This window comes from Phyllostomus hastatus, unplaced genomic scaffold (genome assembly GCF_019186645.2).
Source record: "Phyllostomus hastatus isolate PE091 unplaced genomic scaffold, TTU_PhHast_1.1 phas_scaffold_129, whole genome shotgun sequence".
Taxonomy (NCBI): domain Eukaryota; kingdom Metazoa; phylum Chordata; class Mammalia; order Chiroptera; family Phyllostomidae; genus Phyllostomus; species Phyllostomus hastatus.
Window position 1 is genome coordinate 15,426,895 of NW_025334009.1, and position 19,910 is coordinate 15,446,804.

The 19,910-nt window shown below is 33.6% G+C and overlaps 1 protein-coding gene across 1 annotated transcript in view; it reads right to left on the reverse strand.

Annotated features, from left to right (window-relative positions):
• The window catches only part of STT3B (STT3 oligosaccharyltransferase complex catalytic subunit B), a 90,266-nt gene that overhangs the window by 16,226 nt on the left and 54,130 nt on the right, over positions 1–19,910 (reverse strand). Inside the window, exons 4-8 of the mRNA XM_045856962.1 lie at positions 15,713–15,778; positions 14,050–14,149; positions 4,038–4,136; positions 2,361–2,507; positions 1,385–1,433 (exon numbers count right to left, since the gene is read on the reverse strand). Of these exons, the coding sequence (XP_045712918.1) occupies positions 1,385–1,433; positions 2,361–2,507; positions 4,038–4,136; positions 14,050–14,149; positions 15,713–15,778 (461 nt within the window). The remainder of the gene's footprint in view (positions 1–1,384; positions 1,434–2,360; positions 2,508–4,037; positions 4,137–14,049; positions 14,150–15,712; positions 15,779–19,910) is intronic.

Consider the following 19,910-nt stretch of genomic DNA (forward strand, 5'->3'; position numbering starts at 1 on the left):
TGGTATTTAAAAAAGTTAATATTTAAAATTAAATAAAATCCTTTTTAGATGAAAAAATTTTGATTGTAGATATGTTTCTTCTGTTCCATCCCTTTTCACTTAGAAGTATATTCGAACATAATCCGTTGTATTGGATATAAGTCTGGTCTACACTGTTAAAATTAAAACCAACCTGCCATCCCGAAAACTTGTAAAAGTATTGGTTCTTTTAATACAAAAGTCTTTGCTCAAACAGGAATCTGTTCTGCAGTTTAACTTAGCACCTCCTACATTTCATTACCTTTGGGGGACTTATTCCTCACAGAAATACCTTATCCAGCCCCAGCTGGTATGGCTCAGTGGATTGAGTACTGGCCAGCGAACCAAAGCGTCCATGCCAGTCCGATTCCTGGTCAGGGCACATGCCTGGGTTGCAGGCCAGGCCCCCCAGTAGGCGGCATGCAACAAGCAACCACACAATGATGTTTCCCTCTCTTTCTCCCTCCCTTCTTCTCTCTCTAAAAATAAATAGATAAAATCTTAAAAAAACATATACTTTATCCATTAAGATACTACATTGCCACAATACCTATGTAACAAGGCAGTGGCATAGAGGTGGTAAGGGAAATGGAAAGGACAAAACAAATTATTCCTAAAATGCCCTGAGATTCCAAAGTAGTCCATTAAAGTTTAGAGAGCAAGAATAAATATGACTGGCAAAAATTTAACCTAGTAATTTACCTAATCAGAATATTGTCTACAACTGGGGATTTCCCTCAAACTGTTCAGTGAGCCACTGGCTGATCTTTTCAATAATGTATCCAAATGTTAGTTTCATTGGTACATATTTGCTTATGCCCTTTAATTAAACCTTATGGTATCACATCAAAAATTAGGTCCATTCAATAAATTGTGCTAGGTTATTTATTGGGCCATATAGGGAGTAACAAAGATGACAGAATAGCTGAAAAAGGAAAGAGGTAAATTATCAACAGAACTAGCACATTTAAAAACACAGATATTCTCTAATATATTTAATATATTGATTAAAATATCAAGAGACTTAGATAATGTAGCATTAGAAAAAATGGTAAATTTTTTTCCTTCACATCTATAGCATAGGGGTTTATTACGTAGCATCTAGCCCCTTAATGATTACAAAGTAAGTATTAATGAATGGAAAGTTTGAATACACTGGCAAAAATAAAAATTAATCATTAAAGTTACCCAAATGTTATCTGAAATGTTGACAAGACATTTGCCCATGTTAAACAGAAATACCTAACTTGTATTCCAAACAGGTATTAGAGAAAAAAATACAAGGGATTCAACATTTACCAAAGTAGTATATGGTAGATACTTAAAATGGTATTTTAACGAAGATAAATAACTTATCTGCACTTACCCAGTGTCCCACAATGAGTAAAACCTGCCACTCCATGGTGCAATGTAACCTTAGAAGAAAAAACGTAGAGGAAAAATTAATCTGCCTTTTATTTGTTTTTGTTTTATTGGTTTTATGTTCACTGTTATGGATTATTTTAACCTAATATTTTAAAATTTTCAGTTTTATTTGTAGGTGACAACATATTTCACAGGCCAGACAGGTAGGTAAAATATTAGTAATCAAATAAAAACAAATATCCAAGGAGATTACATCTCAAGAGAAACACAAGTTGATAGATAAAATTGTAGGAAGTTTCTCAGTTCTACCTTAAACTTCAAGTTGACTAGTAAAATAAAGCCAGATAGTAAGAGAGCATGGGATAATATTAAAAAAGGAGAGGTTGTCTAAATTATCTAATTATCTTGTAAGCCGAGTTCAGATGAATTACGAAGTTGATTTTAAACATTCATGCCTTTTTCTCCTGTCAACTAATTCTTCATAATTTTGTGAACTAGGCTGGTACATTAATTTAACAGGAAGAATACCTTTAGAAAGAATTTGACTTGTTCTAGGGACTACTGAAGTCAGGATCAGAATGTAACTCAGAATCCAGAAGTGGACTGAAACTGATTTAGCAGGCTATTTAAAAGAAAGACAGAATATATACACACAAGAGGGCAAGCATGTAGCACGTTAACACCGGCAGTGTAGAGGTTTATACAGTTGGGGCCTATTCATCTGTCAAGAAGTGCTTGAAAATGGATTGATCTTGAAACAGCAAAATTAAGGTGCTGTTTTTTTTAAAAAATCATAATTTGCAGTGCTATGTAGATTTTAGAACCTTTACCTATTATTTTTATATTTTGTACAGAGTATAACCATAGTATTCGACTCTCTAGAATAAATGGAGCATGAACAAAATTTGTAAAAGGATTACCTTTTTGAATAATCTAGAGATAAAATTCACATCCTACAGGTGATGACACCCACCTACCTGTATAAGTCAAATAAATGACACTAAGGAACACAGCACCCGCAGCTACTGATACACCCAAAAAGAAAAGGGTCTGGAACTCCTGTTTTGTTAATCGGTCTCTCAGATACTGCAAAAAAGCATAAGCTTGCAGCAATGCAAAGACACCTAAAGAAAAAGGTCACATAAGAGATTCTTAGAATACCAAGTACGAACACTAGCCATTTTATCTAACCAACATTTTCTTTGTCAAACAACAGCCAATTAATACACCCCAAAACTTGCCATATATATATATATTTTAAATGATGGGACTCCTAAAAAAATGGGGAAAACCCCCTGGTTTTCATTTTCAGTAACTGGAGCCTATTAAACACATTTAATTCCTCCCTTTGTCTCAATTTTGATGACATGTTTTCTAGGGGAAAAATATAGTAATGTCTTTAAAAACAATCCTAAGATTTACTGAAGGAACAAATAACCTGGGTCAGGGGAATCTTACATATAGCTATTGTTTATAGTTGAGTGATGGTATGTGACCTTAATTACACACATATAAGATTCTAAACTAGTAGATATAAGGGAGAGGGCTAAGATAAACAAAATTAAAGCAGTTAACAGTGGAAAGTTTATCTCCAAAATGTACAAAATGCAATACAAAAACACTAGGTGTAAAACTAAAGAAAGACATGAGAACCCAAATATCTGGAATATTGATTATTTCTTTTTAAAAATTTAGTCATAGAGGTTATTTTTGCAAGTTAATTTTAGAATGATTAAGTATTATCAACAATTTAGATTTTAGGAAAAATAATAATGCATGCATAGAGTCAGGTGATTGTGTATCTTCATAGACATAGCTATCTACAATTGTATACTGAAAACTGAATATGTATTTCTCTCTGAAATTATTAGTTGGTAATTTTATAAACCACATTAAAAATGCATGTGAAAGTATTTCACAGATTTTAAAGTGCTATATAATAGTAAGTTGTGGGTTCTTAACTTTTTGGGTTATTTATTTATTTTAAGATTCTCATTGAGAATCTGATGACAAAAGCTACAAACATCACCTCAGAAAGTTAAATATACTGATATTTATAAAATGTTACAAATAAAATAACTACCCACAGCATTTGTATGGGCCACGGATCTCTAATTGAGAATCTCTGATAAAGTTTTATTCACAAATCCCCCATTACTGCTAATCGTGACCCAGATAAAGAATGGCAAAGAACTCTGATTACATGGAGGAAAATTGTATGACCTTCTAATCAATATAAAAGCCATTAATTCCAGTTAGTAGACAGAAGAAATATTTTAGTAAGAGGTAATTAACATAATGAAATGTTCCATCTAAATTTGCTGAAATGGAAACTCAGGATACAGTACTCAGTGTACAAATACTGTTTAATATTAGTTTATACAAAGCAAATATTACTTAGTGTTTGCAAATAACATGAAATATGAAAAAAAGATGTTTTGCCTTTTCAAAATAGCAGTGGCTGGGAAGATAGACACTTTGGGGATCACAATAGCAGAAAGTCTCAATAAAACTATGGTATTTTCATTTTACAGTGATGTTTTAGAACCAATATGATGAAAACTGAAAACAAAGAATCACTCATTCCCTTGAAGATTGGCTAGCCACACATTCATATATTCTTTAGAAGAAGGAAAGGAAGTATTTTCCCATACCTGCAGCTGCCATGTGTTCACTTGTTCTGATTGGCTGGAATCCCACAAAAGGTATCTGCATGGATAGTATTAAACCCACAATGTAGAAGGTGCTATATGCTAAAAAGACAAAATAGGAAACAAGGATAAATTACCACTACCATTAAGTATTTCAAACATAAACGTATACATAACTCATTTCTTTTTAGCAAAGTTTTAACTGAACTTATTTTAATAGAATCTTGAAGTGACTATTCTATTTGATACTATTTGATGGTTAATCATACAGGAGAATTCTATCTGCCAATTTAAAAAATTATTATTTTAGCTACTTTATTTTGCAAGCTATCATTAAGAACAATTTAGGAGATAACTGGTGCTGCTTCCTCTCCCCCATATGGAATCTAGGTTTTTAAAATTTATCATTAATAATCATTGACACAACCCAAGAAACTATATAATATATAAATAAGTAAACACCATTCTTATTGCCATTAATCCAAAGTATGCATGACCTAACGAACACTTATCATCATTATATATGAATAGTTGCTGCCTCAAAAGCTCGAGTGTTTCACACCCTTTTCATGGTCTCCTACTACTGTTTGTATAGTATTTAACAGTAAAAAAAAAAAAAAATCCATCCATTAGGTTTCCTCTGGCTAAAGAAGAAAAAGTCTTTGTATACAGGAGTCAAGCCAAACAACAGACTAGTTACTAAATTTATTAGGGTCTAATAAAGAACATTTGTTTGCTCTCAGCATCAGGTACATTATAATATTCTTGGTGCATATCAACCTAAAAGTATAGACAAACTGGGGAATGATACAATTTGTGTAACAGACTTGTTTTGCATTTAGGTGTTCACATACCAGTATTATTAGATAATTACAGAGAAAGTTAGTATTTGAAATCGCTGTAATTAAAATTTATTTTAAAATGAAAAGGAGCCCTGGCTGGTAGCTCAGTGGATTGAGCATGGGCCTGAGAACCAAAGGGTCACCAGTTTGATTCCCAGTCAGGTCACATGTCTGGGTTACGGGCCACGTCTAGTTTGGGGCAAGTGAGAGGCGACTACACATTGATGTTTCTCTCCTCTTTCTCCTTCCCTTCCCCTCAAAAAATAAAAGTGAAACCCATCTACAATAAATTGTGAAACTTATTCCATTTATGAAGCTTATTTATGTCATTTTATGAAGCACAGTCAATACTCAGTTGTTGGTAAATATAGTACTCTATTTGGGAAAAAACGAGGGTATATTTAGGAAGAGAACTTATAGAATACATATCCATATGCTACACATGTATAGTACAGCATACAGCATTACTTCCCTTCACCCAATTACTTGGAAAAGTAAGTTTATCTGCTTTTGGAAGAAATCCATCTACAGAAGGTAAATTATGGGCTAATGGTTTAAATGTTAATTTGCCTCCCAAGCTGTATGCTAAGAAATGACTATAGTGTTAGGAAAAGGATAAGAAGCTCAAGTAAATTAAATAGAAAAGACCATATATGTGAATAAAGTTTCCAGTGATTTCAAACTAATGGAGAACTGGTTGTCTAAGAGACTGCAGATGTAATCCACTCAATAATGTACTTTTCAGATACACTAATGTTGGAATGGAATTATCTTCAATGAGGTACTTGAGCATAAATGCAATAAAAGTTAAGTAAATAAGAAATTCTATGCCACATGATTTGAACTGTCAGCTTATTTGGTTGATAGGTTTTCTAATATCAATGCTTCTTTTAAAAATTAGTCTTCTGTAGGAGTCCTGAGAAACAGTTACAGAGGCAGAATCAGAAAAAAAATAAAAACAAGGTCATTATTTGATCTTGAACAACTTACTTAACAGAAGTTTCCTCACTACAGAATGAGAAGTTTGAACAAGACTTGTAGATTTCCCCTAAAAATAACCTAAGATTCCACGATCAACTGGCTTTTTAAACACCCAAAGCTGAGAAATCAAACCCTACACAAATACTGAACTCACAAAAGCACAATTAGGTCAAGCCTGAGAAAACCTTATGTCATTTATACGTTTTAATTATAGTTAAGACCACTTACACCCAAATACTACAATCATCTCTAAGGCTGGATTGCTCTTCTTTTAGACATAAATGAGCATTGATGATAAATGGCACATGTTGAACAAAGAGTAGATTTTTTAACAAATTGAGGTGAAATACACACACAATCATTTTAAAGTGACCAATTCAGGGGCATTTAATACATTTGTGCACTAGCACCTCTCTACAGTCCCAAAACATTTTCATTTCCCCAAAAGAAAACCTCATATTTATTAAGTAATTGTTCCTCATTCTACCCAGAACAGCCCAAAGGCAGACACAAATCTGCACCTTTTCATTTGGATTTCTGACTTGTTCTTAATCTCAAAGGTAATGTGTGGGTTGTTTTTTTTTAATACAGTAAAAAGTGAAACCCTCTGGTCCATTTATTTCCCTCTAAGCCACATTTTCCAGAAACAATTGCTAAAAGATATGGTAGACACACAGACACTTATATTCTCTCTCTTCAAATGGAAGTATATTGTGCTTGGCAGTGTAAAAATTTCAGCAATCACTTGCTTGGAAACTATTGATGAAGTTTCCTCCCAGGGATTTGCTCAAGTTCATTTTCAGGCATATTCAAGAGGAAAAAAAAATACACCTGGTAATAGTAGCAATCCAGTGGTTTTATGCAACTTTGCAGAGACATTTATTGTTATCAGTAAAGAAGGAAACACTTCATCCAGAAGCAGATGCACTATGGTTCAAGTTAATAAGAGTGACTTAGATGAGTTCAAGAAAAAGAAATTCAGTTTCAGGAAACAAAAGGGGGGGGCAGTTGGGGAGGATTTAATTTGTATTACTTTGTTAACACAGGTTAATATCAAATAAAGCTGACTTAATAGAAACTGACAAGTTCTCAACAACATTTTACCTCTGAATAATCCTCTATCCAAAGTAGCCTCATTTACACCTACTTTGTATGCACCAATGACACAAAGCTGACAAATGTGATAGATGCAATAATCCAAAGATAACCATTTTTTTAAGAGAAATTGGATTCATGTCTTCCCTGTTTCTGTATTTTTTATGTCACCGATCCTGAGATGTTTACATGGGATAGATGTTCTATCTCACAGCACTCTCTAATACACAGATAAATGTTTCTATTAAATAAAACTCAGAATTGCTTGCCAGGCAATATATCATAAACTCATCTTGCTAAATACTGCCCTTCTCCTTGAATCTGTAAAATTAGATATACATCTCTGTACCTCAATTTAAATCCCACTTACAATCAGTTTTAAACAGAAATTAAGAATTAGATACACCGAGTAGAAAGAAACAGTGAATTAACTCTCGATTCTTAAAGATAAACAAAATATCCACTGCAAATGAAAACGTTTTTACCCAGGGTTTGTACTATTGCATTTAAAGTGTGTTTAACAATTACCTATAGCCCTGGCAGGGTGGCTCAGTTGCGTGTAGCATCATCCTGTACTCCACAAGGTTTCCGGTTTGATTTCAAGTCAAGGCCCACACCTAGGTTGCAGGTTTGATCCCCAGTCAGGGTGCATAGGGGAGGCAACTGATCTAAGTTTCTCTCTCTCCCCCGGCTGCCTTCCTTCCTCTCTCTCTAAAATCAAAAAACATATCCTCTGGTAATGATTTAAAAAAACTACTTCTATAATTCATTCAAATATTAACCTTATGTTCGTTATGGTGAAGACAATCTAAAATTACAAAATCCTATTGAGCAATGCTATTCTCTAAGAGATATCTATCTAATTGAGAAAATCAGAGATGTACACAAAGAACCACAATAAAGTGAGGGAGTTACATGTGAGATTGGTGGGAAAAACCCTGGCCCTATAAAAACTTGAGGGTGAGATCACCTCTTCTGGACATGAGCACTGAAGAGGCAATCAACAAACCCGTATCATTTCTGTTACTGTTTTCAGAAGGCCTCAACAGTACAAACCCACAGCAATAGAAATCACTCCTCACCAATTCTTCCTACAAACTCTACAGCAAACTTAACCAAACTACTATCCACATCTATTATAACTTTCTACCTGTCCATGTTAACTGATTTTTCTTACCCTTTAAACCAGAAGAATAAAGCTTTCCATCAAGAGTAGTGAGTTCTACAGAAGTGCATAACACCAGTAATGTTGTAAATCATTTATTACATCATGAAAATGTTACTACACTGCCATCCTGTGGAAGCACAGTTACTGATATTCACTACTGAAGATCATAGTTCTAATGCAATAGAATTCCAGAAAAAAAAATTACCATTAGAAAGATGTATACAAGGTCCACTACTTTATTTTTAACAACAATAGTAATCTTCTAAACAGAGCCTAAATTTCTTTCACTCTCAAAGTACTTAAAAAAATCCTCATGAGGATTATGTTTATTGGTTTTAGAGAGGGAAAGGGAGGGACGGGGGAGAGAAACATTGATCAGTAGCCTCCCCAATTTGTGCCCCAAGTGGGAATCAAACTCACAGCCTAGGTTTGTGCCCTGACTGGGAACCGAACCTGCAACCTTTTAGTGCACAGGATGATACTCCAACCAACTGAGCTACCTGACCAGGGCAGTATTTTTTTTTTTTTTTTTTAATACAAGGGCATGAGGTGGGACCAGATTGATACAGAAAAAAAGTAAACCAATGCCCTTGACTTAAGGTACAAGGCATTGAAAGGTCTAATTCAAGTTCCATTGAAATTTTAAGTTTACTAGAAGCTCCTGATGTTTCCCACACTAACATGTATTTCCTCTGTGACAAAGCATTAAAATTTATGAAGTCTAATGCATCTCTTCCTTTTGGCTGTTCCTGAATTATAATCCTTAATAATAAACCAGCTATCTAGTTAGTAACATGTTTCTCTTGGTTGTGAGACACTCTAGCAAATTAATTGAAGCCGAGGAGGAGACTGTGGGAACCTCTCATTTACGGCCATTCTGTCAGAAGTCCAGGTGACAATCTGGAACTGAGATTGGCACCTGTAGCTGAAGGCAGTTTTATGGGACTGAGCACTTAACCTGTGGCATTTGATGCTACTTATGGGTAAATGGTGACAGAATCGAGCTGAATGGTAGGACACTCAGCTAGTGCCAGAGAATTGTTTGGTGTGGGAAAACCCACACACATGATGGAAGAGACCAGAACCCTTTAAAAATGCATTAGTGAGTGTGTGTGTGTGTGGGGGGGGGGTGGGTGAGGAAGACCCATGCACATACAAAAACAAACAGAACACATAATAACGATAAACCAAACAGACAAAAAACAAAAACTGAAAGACTAAAAGTGTTTGTCTCAGGATGACAATTTAGAGAGTGAGCCAGTTAAGTAAAAAGGTAGAGAAAGAAGCTGCTGATTTTGCTTAGAAACTCTGTATATACTTATATATACTACCTTATATTTTAAAATTATAAATAAAATAAACACACCACTCTATTACAAGTTGTGTTTTAGTTGCAATTTTGTACTTCAGATTATACTCATGTTATTTCTCCACTATGTTTCTCATAATAAAAAACAGTTCCAGTGAAAATTTTTAGTTAAAAACAGTTTTTAGATTATGGGGCTTTATCCCCTTAGTCTTTACCTCTCTCAGCCTCTGGAACTCTTTCTGTCTTGTCTGGCTATTCCTTTATAACTTCAACAACAACAGAGGCAAACAGCGTTTGTGTGATAAACAGTTTTCACTTATTAACTTAATTTATCTTTAATAGTCTGCAAAGTAGGAATTATTATTATTGTCATCTGACCCATGAGGGCAATAAGGCATAAAGAAATTAAGAAATTTACCCAAAACTGTACCCCCAGTAAGTGACTAGGCCAAGAACTAAATTTTGTTTTCTCCTCTCAAGATCAAGATTTATCTCCAAAATTCCTTCCCATTTTCACTTTGTTCTCATGCTATAATTATATTGTAGTAATGGATTACATTGTATAAGTCCCTTAGAAGAAGGTCATCTTCTAATCATCTGTGTACCCTAACGACTAGCACAAAACTTAGTTATCTATTAAACAATTATCTAGTGAACCAATTTGCTTGAATTTCCTCAAAAATAATATGATAGGATTAGAAAACTTCTAGCACTCCCCGCCTTTGCACGTGATCATTCAATTTGCTGTTATATAAGTTAATCTAGCATTAGATATGTTCTGTTTATAGCTGCCAAGTATAAATATGATTTCCTAAAATTTATGGCTTTAACTTTAATTCACTCAGTAGTAGGATTTTATTTAGTCACAAGCTATGTAACCCTAGAATAATTTGTGCAAAACTGAAGTGGCATGTCTACAACACTTTATTCTTTCAATGATTAGTCCCAGCAAATATTAGCATAAAAATACATTTTAGGTGTAATATGAAAAGTGATTCTGTTACTCTTTTTACTCAAATTAACTCACTAGAGAAAACACAGAAAATATCATAAACAAATTACTTCAGTAACACTTAAAAACCATTTATCAATACTAGAAACTAATTTCTTCCTTCTTAAAATACTGTTCTAATTTAGTCAGTGAGACACAAACCATAAGAAAATTCATATCTCTACAAATTAAAAAACAAGCCTCATTCTAAATTTAATACATGCTCATTGTAGAAAATTTAGAAAGCAGAAAAAATATGAAGAAAATCACTAATAATCCTTGCTGTCTTTTATTAATATTTTCCTGTATCATTAAATACTATAAAAGGTTATAGTTAATGGCTCCATATTGCATATGACAATACTATAATTTAAGTGTAATTTATAAATTATAATTTCCCTATTGGACATTTAAGCTATTTCCACAACTACAAGTAATACCACATGTTTCCATATCTTTAATAATTTTCTTATGACATAAAGTGTGATGAACTTTTATCACATTGGAAAGGTTAAAAACATTTTATATCCCTTCAGTGTCATGTGATACCTGTGAATCAGTCTTTCTATAAATGCAAAATAAGATCTGGGTGTTCTTTCTTCATGTGAAAACATGACTTTGTAATACAGTTTTATAAAATTTATTTCCCTATTCTACAAGTCCAAAATATATCTTCACAAAAAATATAACTTTATAACCCCAGCCTAATTTCTTCAAATAGATAGGCTTTTTACTCCCTTATATCCAAGCTTCCCTTATACCCTGCCCCCTTCTCCTACCCCAATATAGCCACATTCCCTCCCGTGCTCCCCCTTTTCCATGTGAACAGATTGACAGTTTTCCTTAACAACTGAGTCTAAGGACATGTACAAAAAATTTTACTCAAAAGAGAATTTTCTTCATAATTATTTCAAATGATTCATTTTTACTCCACTTATTACTTAGAACCCAATGAAACTTTTGGTTAATATAATTATGAGTTTGCCATCTAACAATCCTTTTTTCATTGAGATATTTCTGCTCACAAGCAAAGATAACTACTGACAGAGGATCCAAAATCAGAGGACAAGCTATATATACAAACACTTGGCAATGCTTCCATATTTTTTAGGACCACTAAGTTATATTAATCAGATATACTGGGGTGAAGGAAGAGAAACAATTGTCCTGTGCCATCACTTTCCATCCATTTAAAAGTAAACTCTATCAAAGGGCATAAAAATCACCTGAAATACTCTTAGATGAGTGGAGTAAGAGAAAAGAAATGAGGAGGATGGGGCAGAGATTTTAAACACTGCAAAACTGTATGAGGCATTTACTGATCTAACTTTATACACATAATATAACATCCCTACATCATTTTACTTCTCTTCCCTCTGAAAAGAAATATTCTCAAGAGCCAAACAAAGAAGTATTTATTAACTGCATGCTTTTCTAAAGAGACCAGAGAATTCCTACTCACCAGATAAAGGTCTCTTCTCAGTTCTCACCCTATTAGATGTTAGCGCTAACACTCTAAGGGAGCTGAACACTGCTGATGTTTCAAACTTTTTATATGGAATTCTGTTTGACCTCTTTACTAATGTTCTTTATCTAGCTACTTCTGACTTCTCCTTTGGCTCTTCTCCTTCTTCCTGACTCATGGGCATTTCACAAAAGTCCCTCAGTCTTCTCTGTACTTTATTCCTCTGGCAATTAAATTTTCAGGACCCCACATTTTAAAAATTAAGTATACAAAAATTTTAGTTCCTCTCCTATAATCAATGATTTAACTTAAATATTTTTTCCTTCTTTATTCCCAAAACAAAAAAGCTGAAAAGTACAGTTCATCTATTATTCCCTTTTCTGGATCCCAGTGACTGCTTACAATGTTTTCAGGGTAGAGAGACCTCATAGGTCGATGCATTTCAACAGTAAGGTCTTTATTTATATGCACATAGTTATAGTGATTTTTAGCATCGTGGGCTGTGAAGCCAAAACATCTAAGTTGAGACTTCAGCTACATCACTAACTACAAGATCTTCAGCAAGTTATTATGTCTTCTCTTATTTCCTCATCTGTACAATGAGGATACTGACAATGCCTACCCTCAGTGTGGTTATGAAGATTAGTAAGTTAAATACATGTAAAGAACTCATGTATTAATTATTTCAGTGGTAACTGCTATAAGATATGCTGAAATGGTATAAATATACTATATTTTAATAATTGATATAATTCATACTCTATAAAACTCCCCTTTTAAAATACACCAGTGAGTGGTTTTTATTATATTCACAAAGTTGTATAGCTATCACCACTATTGATCTCTACATTTCCTTATCCCATAAAGAAACTCCATACCCACTCAGTCATTCCTCCACTCCTAACTTCCTGGCAACCACTAATCTCTCTGGATTTGCCTTTTCTGGACATTAAAAAAAAAAAAATCCTACAATACCTGGCCTTTTGCATCTGTTAGGCTTATTTTAGCATAAGGTTTTCAAGGTAGCATGTATCAGTACTCCATTCTTTTATAGCTGAGTAATATTCCACTGTATGGATATACCACACTTTATTCATCAGTTGATGAACACTTTGGTAGTCTTTACTTTCTGGCTATTATGAATAATGAATGCTGCTATGAACACTAGTGTACAAGTTTCTGTGTGAATATACATTTTCAATTTGCTTGGGTATATACTTGGAATGGAATTACTGGATCATGTAATAACTGTGATTTAATTTTTGAGGAACTGCCAAACTACTATATTTTTTAATTGAGTAAATAAGCTATCTTTGTGTTACTGTTTTCCAAAAACATTATTATAATGGAATTGTAGTATTTTACTAAGACATTGGTTTCCAATCATGACTTCTCTGATTAATTTAACCAAGAATTTTCTGTCTATATCATAGAAAATGACCTCTAAGGTTTGAGACACCATCTTTCACTAAGCAAGTAATTCAAGAATGTTTTAAAACCTGTTGCCTAAATAAAGATATTCCATGGTCTGAGTGTTTGTGCCCCAACTCACCCCCAATTCATACACTAAAAATCTAATACCCAAGGTGATGGTGGGAGGTGATTAGGTCATGAGGGCCTCAGGAATTAGAGTACCTTTTTAAAAGAGGCCCCAGAGAGCTAGCACATCCCTTCCACCATATAAGGACAGAGCAAAGCAAGGTGCAGCTATGTACCAGGAAGAGAGCCCGCACAAGAACATGACCATTCGGGTGCCTGGGACTTTCCAACCTCCAGACTATAAAAGATAAATTTCTGTTCTTTATGAGTTACCGAGTTTGTGGTACTTTGTTATGGCAGCCCAAATGAACTAAAAGTCTGTTGTACATTGCACCAAAAAGGCTCTCAAAGGTTTAAACTGTTTACTTTGAGGATGTTCAGTCTTTTCTGAATTAAATCTAGACAAATTTCTATAAAAACAAAACAAAAACTCATCAAGAAGTTGGTAACAACACAGTTAAAAATGCCTTATCCTTCTTACAAATACCAAAAACAAAATAAATATAAAATTATTTTTTGTCTTCTTATGGATATAGTAGTGGCCTAACAAAAAATGTCTATTCAATGAAAATGTAAATGAAACACCTCTCAGAAGCTGACAGTTGTCAGAAATCAATTCACTTACCTATGTAGACTCTTTTGCTATATCTCTGCATCAGTAATAATACAAATACGTGCAGTGGAATAAGGTTGATAATAAACACATAACCACCCCAAGCAGATACCTATGAATAAAGTGAAATAATTTATGTTTGCAAGTTTTGTCATGATAATCTAGGCATACAGTAAGCAAAAACATTTAGCAATTTTGATGTTTAAAGATGGATTTATATAACCTACAATAACTCATTTCTTATTTTTATTCATAATATTAAAATAACATAATCCCATAAATCCAGTATGCTTTTCTACATTCATTGGAGAAATGATCAAATTAAATTTAAGAATACTGAGTACATTATAACTTGTGAACTAAAACTAAAAGAACTGTCATGAAGAAAAGGATTTTTAGGATGCATATCATAAATTTGCCAAAAAACCCACAAAAAACACCCCCCCACACAAAAAAACAGCCTTTATTCCCCCCATATTTGGTGATAAATGTATTGCAAGAAACTTTATTGAGAATATAAACAATGAATGTTAGCAGCAGTCAATAATTCAATTAAAAGGAATAGTCAGATGATCTGGATATGCTTTGATTTCCTCCAAGTAAAAGGTGCTGCCTAGAGCGTAAATGATTTCCTGTACAAATCAAGATCCCGTTTTGATGTTTAGCCTCTATCACAAAGCTAGAATAATTCTATTTAGTAAGAATAAGTATGTTCTAATGTAAATTAATAAAGATTCTAAAGATAATGTTTATTTTCAACCAACAGAATTAATTTTTAAAGTATATTCAATAACGAGCAATAGGGTGTTATCAAGATCAATTTTTGGATGTGCTGTAATAAATGTTTAATTGTAACACTAGGTACCTTGAGACTGTATGTTAACATATTTATTCTAATAATGCTGTTCTTGTATACAATATTTCAGAACCACTTGTAAGGAACTGCATTCAGTTTAAAATGCATACAAGAACATCAGTTTATTGCTTCAGTTACATGCTATTTTTTTTCTCTGAAAAAAGAAAAAAATGTAACTCTGATTGGGCACCTAACCAAAGGACTCCTAGTTATTTACAAAATTTAAGTCTAAACTTGAAACAATTCATCCACTATTACTGAGTACAACTGCACAGAATGCGCCCTAGGCTTCAAAAACTTTAAAAGGGGCACAGATAATGTGGATACACAAATCCAATGACATTTCTTTAAAAACACACAAAAAAGGTACCTAATTTTATCATTATTTTTCAGCACAAAACTATTAAACAGGCTGTGGTGTGAAAAAAGAAGAGATAATACTGAAACCCAATCTTAAGTAATCTGTTGAAAACATATGTAGGTAGTTTACAGGTTAACCTAGAGGAAGTGACCATTATTTAGATTGTTTGTATACTTAAAAAAAAATTTTATTTCACTTGCTGCAAATATTATTTGAGAGGTGGAATATTTGCCATTCCCACTAAATTAGAAGTCCCTATGGGGCCCTGGGGGTGGGGGCAGGAAAGAAAATGGTAGTAATGAAAGAGTATACATTAAAAAAAATTAGGATCCTAAAAATCAGGAGAAACAAAGTAGAGAATTAGCCCTTGATGAGAAAAGAATGATGAAGAGAAGAAACTGGTCTAACTGCCAAAAAGACTTGTTAGACCTCCTGAATTTTCAAATATAAAATCTTACCATATAGAAATACGATAAGCAGCAGCACACTGTCCAAAAAACAGACCCAGTTTTTACAGATTTTACCTAAAAACAAACAAAAAATCTGATATAATAAATATGTCTATAAATGCTCCTGTTGAATAAAAAAATATTAAGTGTTTAGTAAACTTGTATTACAAAAAGTAAAAGTTATTTTAAGTATGTACTAAGTGTGCAGTTACATTTAATATATGCATTTACAACACTGGGCAGCAATCAAACGTTTCAAAAGTAGCTCTGTTTTTATTCCTTGCTATTTAGTTTTCAGTAAATACATCAGTAAATACATCAAATGGTATTTTCCATGTTATATTTTTATATTAAAATGATTAATAACAATGAATTGAGAATTTAACTAAAGAATAAAAGTATTCACTAAATCTACATGTCCATATGGCTGGTTTGTTTACCCTTAATCTATAACCGTTCTTCATTTGAATGTGATCCTCTGGCTCACACATAATTCTAATTATGAACATGCATTTTCAAAAACTTTCATCATCCAGAAATTTTCAGATGCTATAATCAATGTCTTTAAGAAATGTGTATTCCTAAAATAGTTTCTAAATAGCCTAATAATATATCAGTAAAATCCTCAATTATTCTGAACTGAAAGACAACTTACAGTAAACAAAGGTTCAAAAAGTTGACTGACTTCTAGTGACTTATGGAAACGAATCAGCCTTGGCTGGTGTGGCCCAGTGGATTGCGCGCTGACCAGCAAACGCAAAGGGTGGCTGGTTCGATCCCAGTCAAGACACGTGCCTGGGTTGTGGGCCAGGTCCCCAGTAGGGGGCACATGAGAGGCAACCACAAACTGATGTTTCCCTCTCTTTCTCCCTCCCTTCCCCTCTCACTAAAAAATAAACAAAATTTAAAAAACTAATCAAAGAAATAATCCCAGATAAGAATTTGTATTTTCATCTGAAAAAGCAAAATATGTTATCAACTTCAGAAAACCAATTTTTAAATTTCAGAAACACAAGCTCTAAATACTTATGCCAAGAGCAAAGGGTCATTTTTTTACAATGAGTCATGTGAGTGTCTTAAGGAAATAATAGACCCAAGTTCCATTAGAAGCAATTCTGTATTAAAAGCGTTATTGACATGTCCTGATAGGACGTTCAAATTTAACAGTACTCTATAGCACTGATTTAAAGGAATTCTTGACTTTTAAAATGGGCCTCCACTACTACATTAAAGCAAAGGACAGGTGACATTCAATCAGTAATAGCCCCCCCATCCAGGGTTTTGCTATCTAAGGTTTCCATTACTTGAAGTCCACCATGATCTAAAAATATTAAATGGAAAATTTGGGAAATAAACAACTCAATAAATAATTCACAAGTTTTAATTTTATTGCATTTCCAAACAGTGTGATGAAATCTTGTCCTGCCCAGACATGAATCATCCCTTTGCTCCATGCTGTATACTGCCTCATTAGTCACTTACTGGCCTTCCTGGTTATCAGATCAACTGTCATGGTATTGCAGTGCTCATGTTCATATAACTCTTATTTTATTTTACTTAATAGTGGCCCCAAAGCACAATAGTAGTGATGCTGGAAATTCTTACATGCCAAAGAGAAGCCATAAACTGCTTTCTTTAAAAGTGAAAAGGTAGTTCTCAACTTAATAAGAAAAGGAAAAAAACCCCCACAGGCTGAGGCTGCTAAAACATACAGTAAAACAAACAAACAAACAAACAAACAAACAAACAAACATTCTATCCACGGAATTGTGAAGGCAAAAAAATTCATGCTAGTTTTGCCGTTGAATTTCAACTGCAAAAGTCACAGCCATAGTGCATGATAAGTGCTTAGTTAAGATGGAAAAGGTTATATATTTATACGTGGAAAATTTCTGGAAATTTTTCAGAAACCAAATTTTTAAAAACATATTTTATTGATTATGCTGTTACATTGTCCCATTTCTTCCCCTTTATTCCCCCCACCCTGTACACCGTCTCCCTCCTGCATTTCCCCCCTTTAGTTCATTCTCATAGGTCACATATATAAGTTCTCTGACTTCTCCATTTCCTATGCTATTATTAACCTCCTCCTGTCTATTTTCTACCTACTATTTATGCTTCTTATTCCCTGTACCTTTTCACCCTCTCTCTCCCTCCCACTCCCCTGCTGATAACCCTCCATGTGATCTCCATTTCTGTGATTCTGTTCCTGTTCTAGTTGTTTGCTTTGTTTTTGTTTTTGTTTAGGTTTGGTTGTTAATGGTTGTGACTTTGTTGTCATTTTACTGTTCATATTTTTTATCTTCTTCTTAGACAAATCCCTTTAACATTTCATATAATAAGAGTTTAGTGATGATGAGCTCCTTTAACTTGACCTTATCTGAGAAGCATTTTATCTACCTTTCCATTCTAAATGAAAGCTTTGCTGGATAGAGCAATCTTGGATGTAGGTCCTTGCCTTTCATGACTTGGAATACTTCTTTTCAGCCTCTTCTTGCCTGTAAGGTCTCTTGAGAAATCAGCTGATAATCTAATGGGAACTTCTTTGTAAGTGTCTCCTTTTTTCTTGCTGTTTTTAAGATTCTCTCCTTTTCTAAATTTTTGAGACCACATTCACATAACTTTTATCGTAATTGTTCTTTTATTGTAATAACTTTTATTGTAATTTTTGTTGTAATTGTTCTATTTTATCATTGTTAATCTTTTACTGGGCCTGATTTATGAACCCAACTTTATCATACATATGCATTTATAGGAAAAAGCATAGTTAATACAGAGTTTGGTACCACCCACCATTTTAGGCATTCACTGGGAATCTTAAAATGTGTCCCCTGTGGACAAGGGGGAAGACTACTATCATTCAAGACAGTATGGTATGGGTGAAAAGAACAAAGACCCAAAGATCAATGGAAGAGAACAGAGACCACAAACAGACCCAACACAAATATAGTCAATTGAACATTGATAAAGGAGAAAAAGCAATTCAATAAAGACAGTCTTTTCAACAAAATGGTAGAACTGGACACCTACATGCAAATAAGTGAATCTAAACACAGACTTCATTGTACCCCTCACAAAAATTAAAGCAAAAGGGATTATAGATATAAATGTAAAACACAAAATTATAAAACTTTTAGTAAACAGCATAGGAGAAAATCAGGGTATCCTTACTCTGGTGATTTTTTGGGGGGTGGGGGGTTGTTGTTTTTATTATATATAACACCAAATTTATGATCCATAAAAATGATATTGATAACTGGGACTTATTAAACTGAGTAAATAGAGAATATTTCCATTATCACACAAAATTCTATTGGGAAGCATTCCTCTAAGATCTGGAAACATGATGTGTTCAGGTTTACAGTACTAAAAGACCTAAATTCTGCTTGTGCTTACTTAGGATGTGGAAAGCTAAACAAGGTCATTTTCACCACAATAAGAAAATATACAAAATAATAAGTTTCCTTATGTTTATCAGAAAGCTAAAGTTACAAAGTGAACAATTAAACAAGTGCTAAAATAGCTTGGGATCTAGACACAAGGGTAGTTAGCACTCACAAGCTCTTTTCCATGGGCCTCCACCAGGTTGTCATATTAAGAACCAAAGATGACAATTCTCCCCAAACCAATCTATAGATAATGTACTTCCAATAAAAATTACAGTTGGCTTTTTGGGTAGATGTTTGTAAGCCAAATCTAAAATTTGTATAAAGCAAAGAACTAGGAAGAGTCAAAATAATTCTGGAAAAGAAAAAAAGAGGAACAAAGTTGAATTACTCATGCTACCTGATTTCGAGTGTTTTTTGTAAACTAATAAGTACAACCTGGTGTATTGTCATAAGGATAGATACATAACAGATTCCCAAACAGACCCAATGTATTTTGTCAACTGATGCTGACAAGGCTACCAAGGTAAGCAATTCAGTGGAGAAGGAACTGCTTTTATGATGTTGGATCAGTGGGACATATAAATCCTAAAAAAGAGAACCTCAACCCTTTTCTTGCACCACAGGCCATACATAACCAACTCAAAATGGATCACAGACTTTAATGTAAAACCTAAATGTATTCAATTTCTAGAAGTAAATGTGAAAAAATGTCTGTGACCTTGGAGTATGCAAAGATTCTGACAACACACCAAAAAAGCAAGAACCATAAAAGAAAAACATGATTGACTAAACTTCATTAAAATTTTAAAATTCTGCTC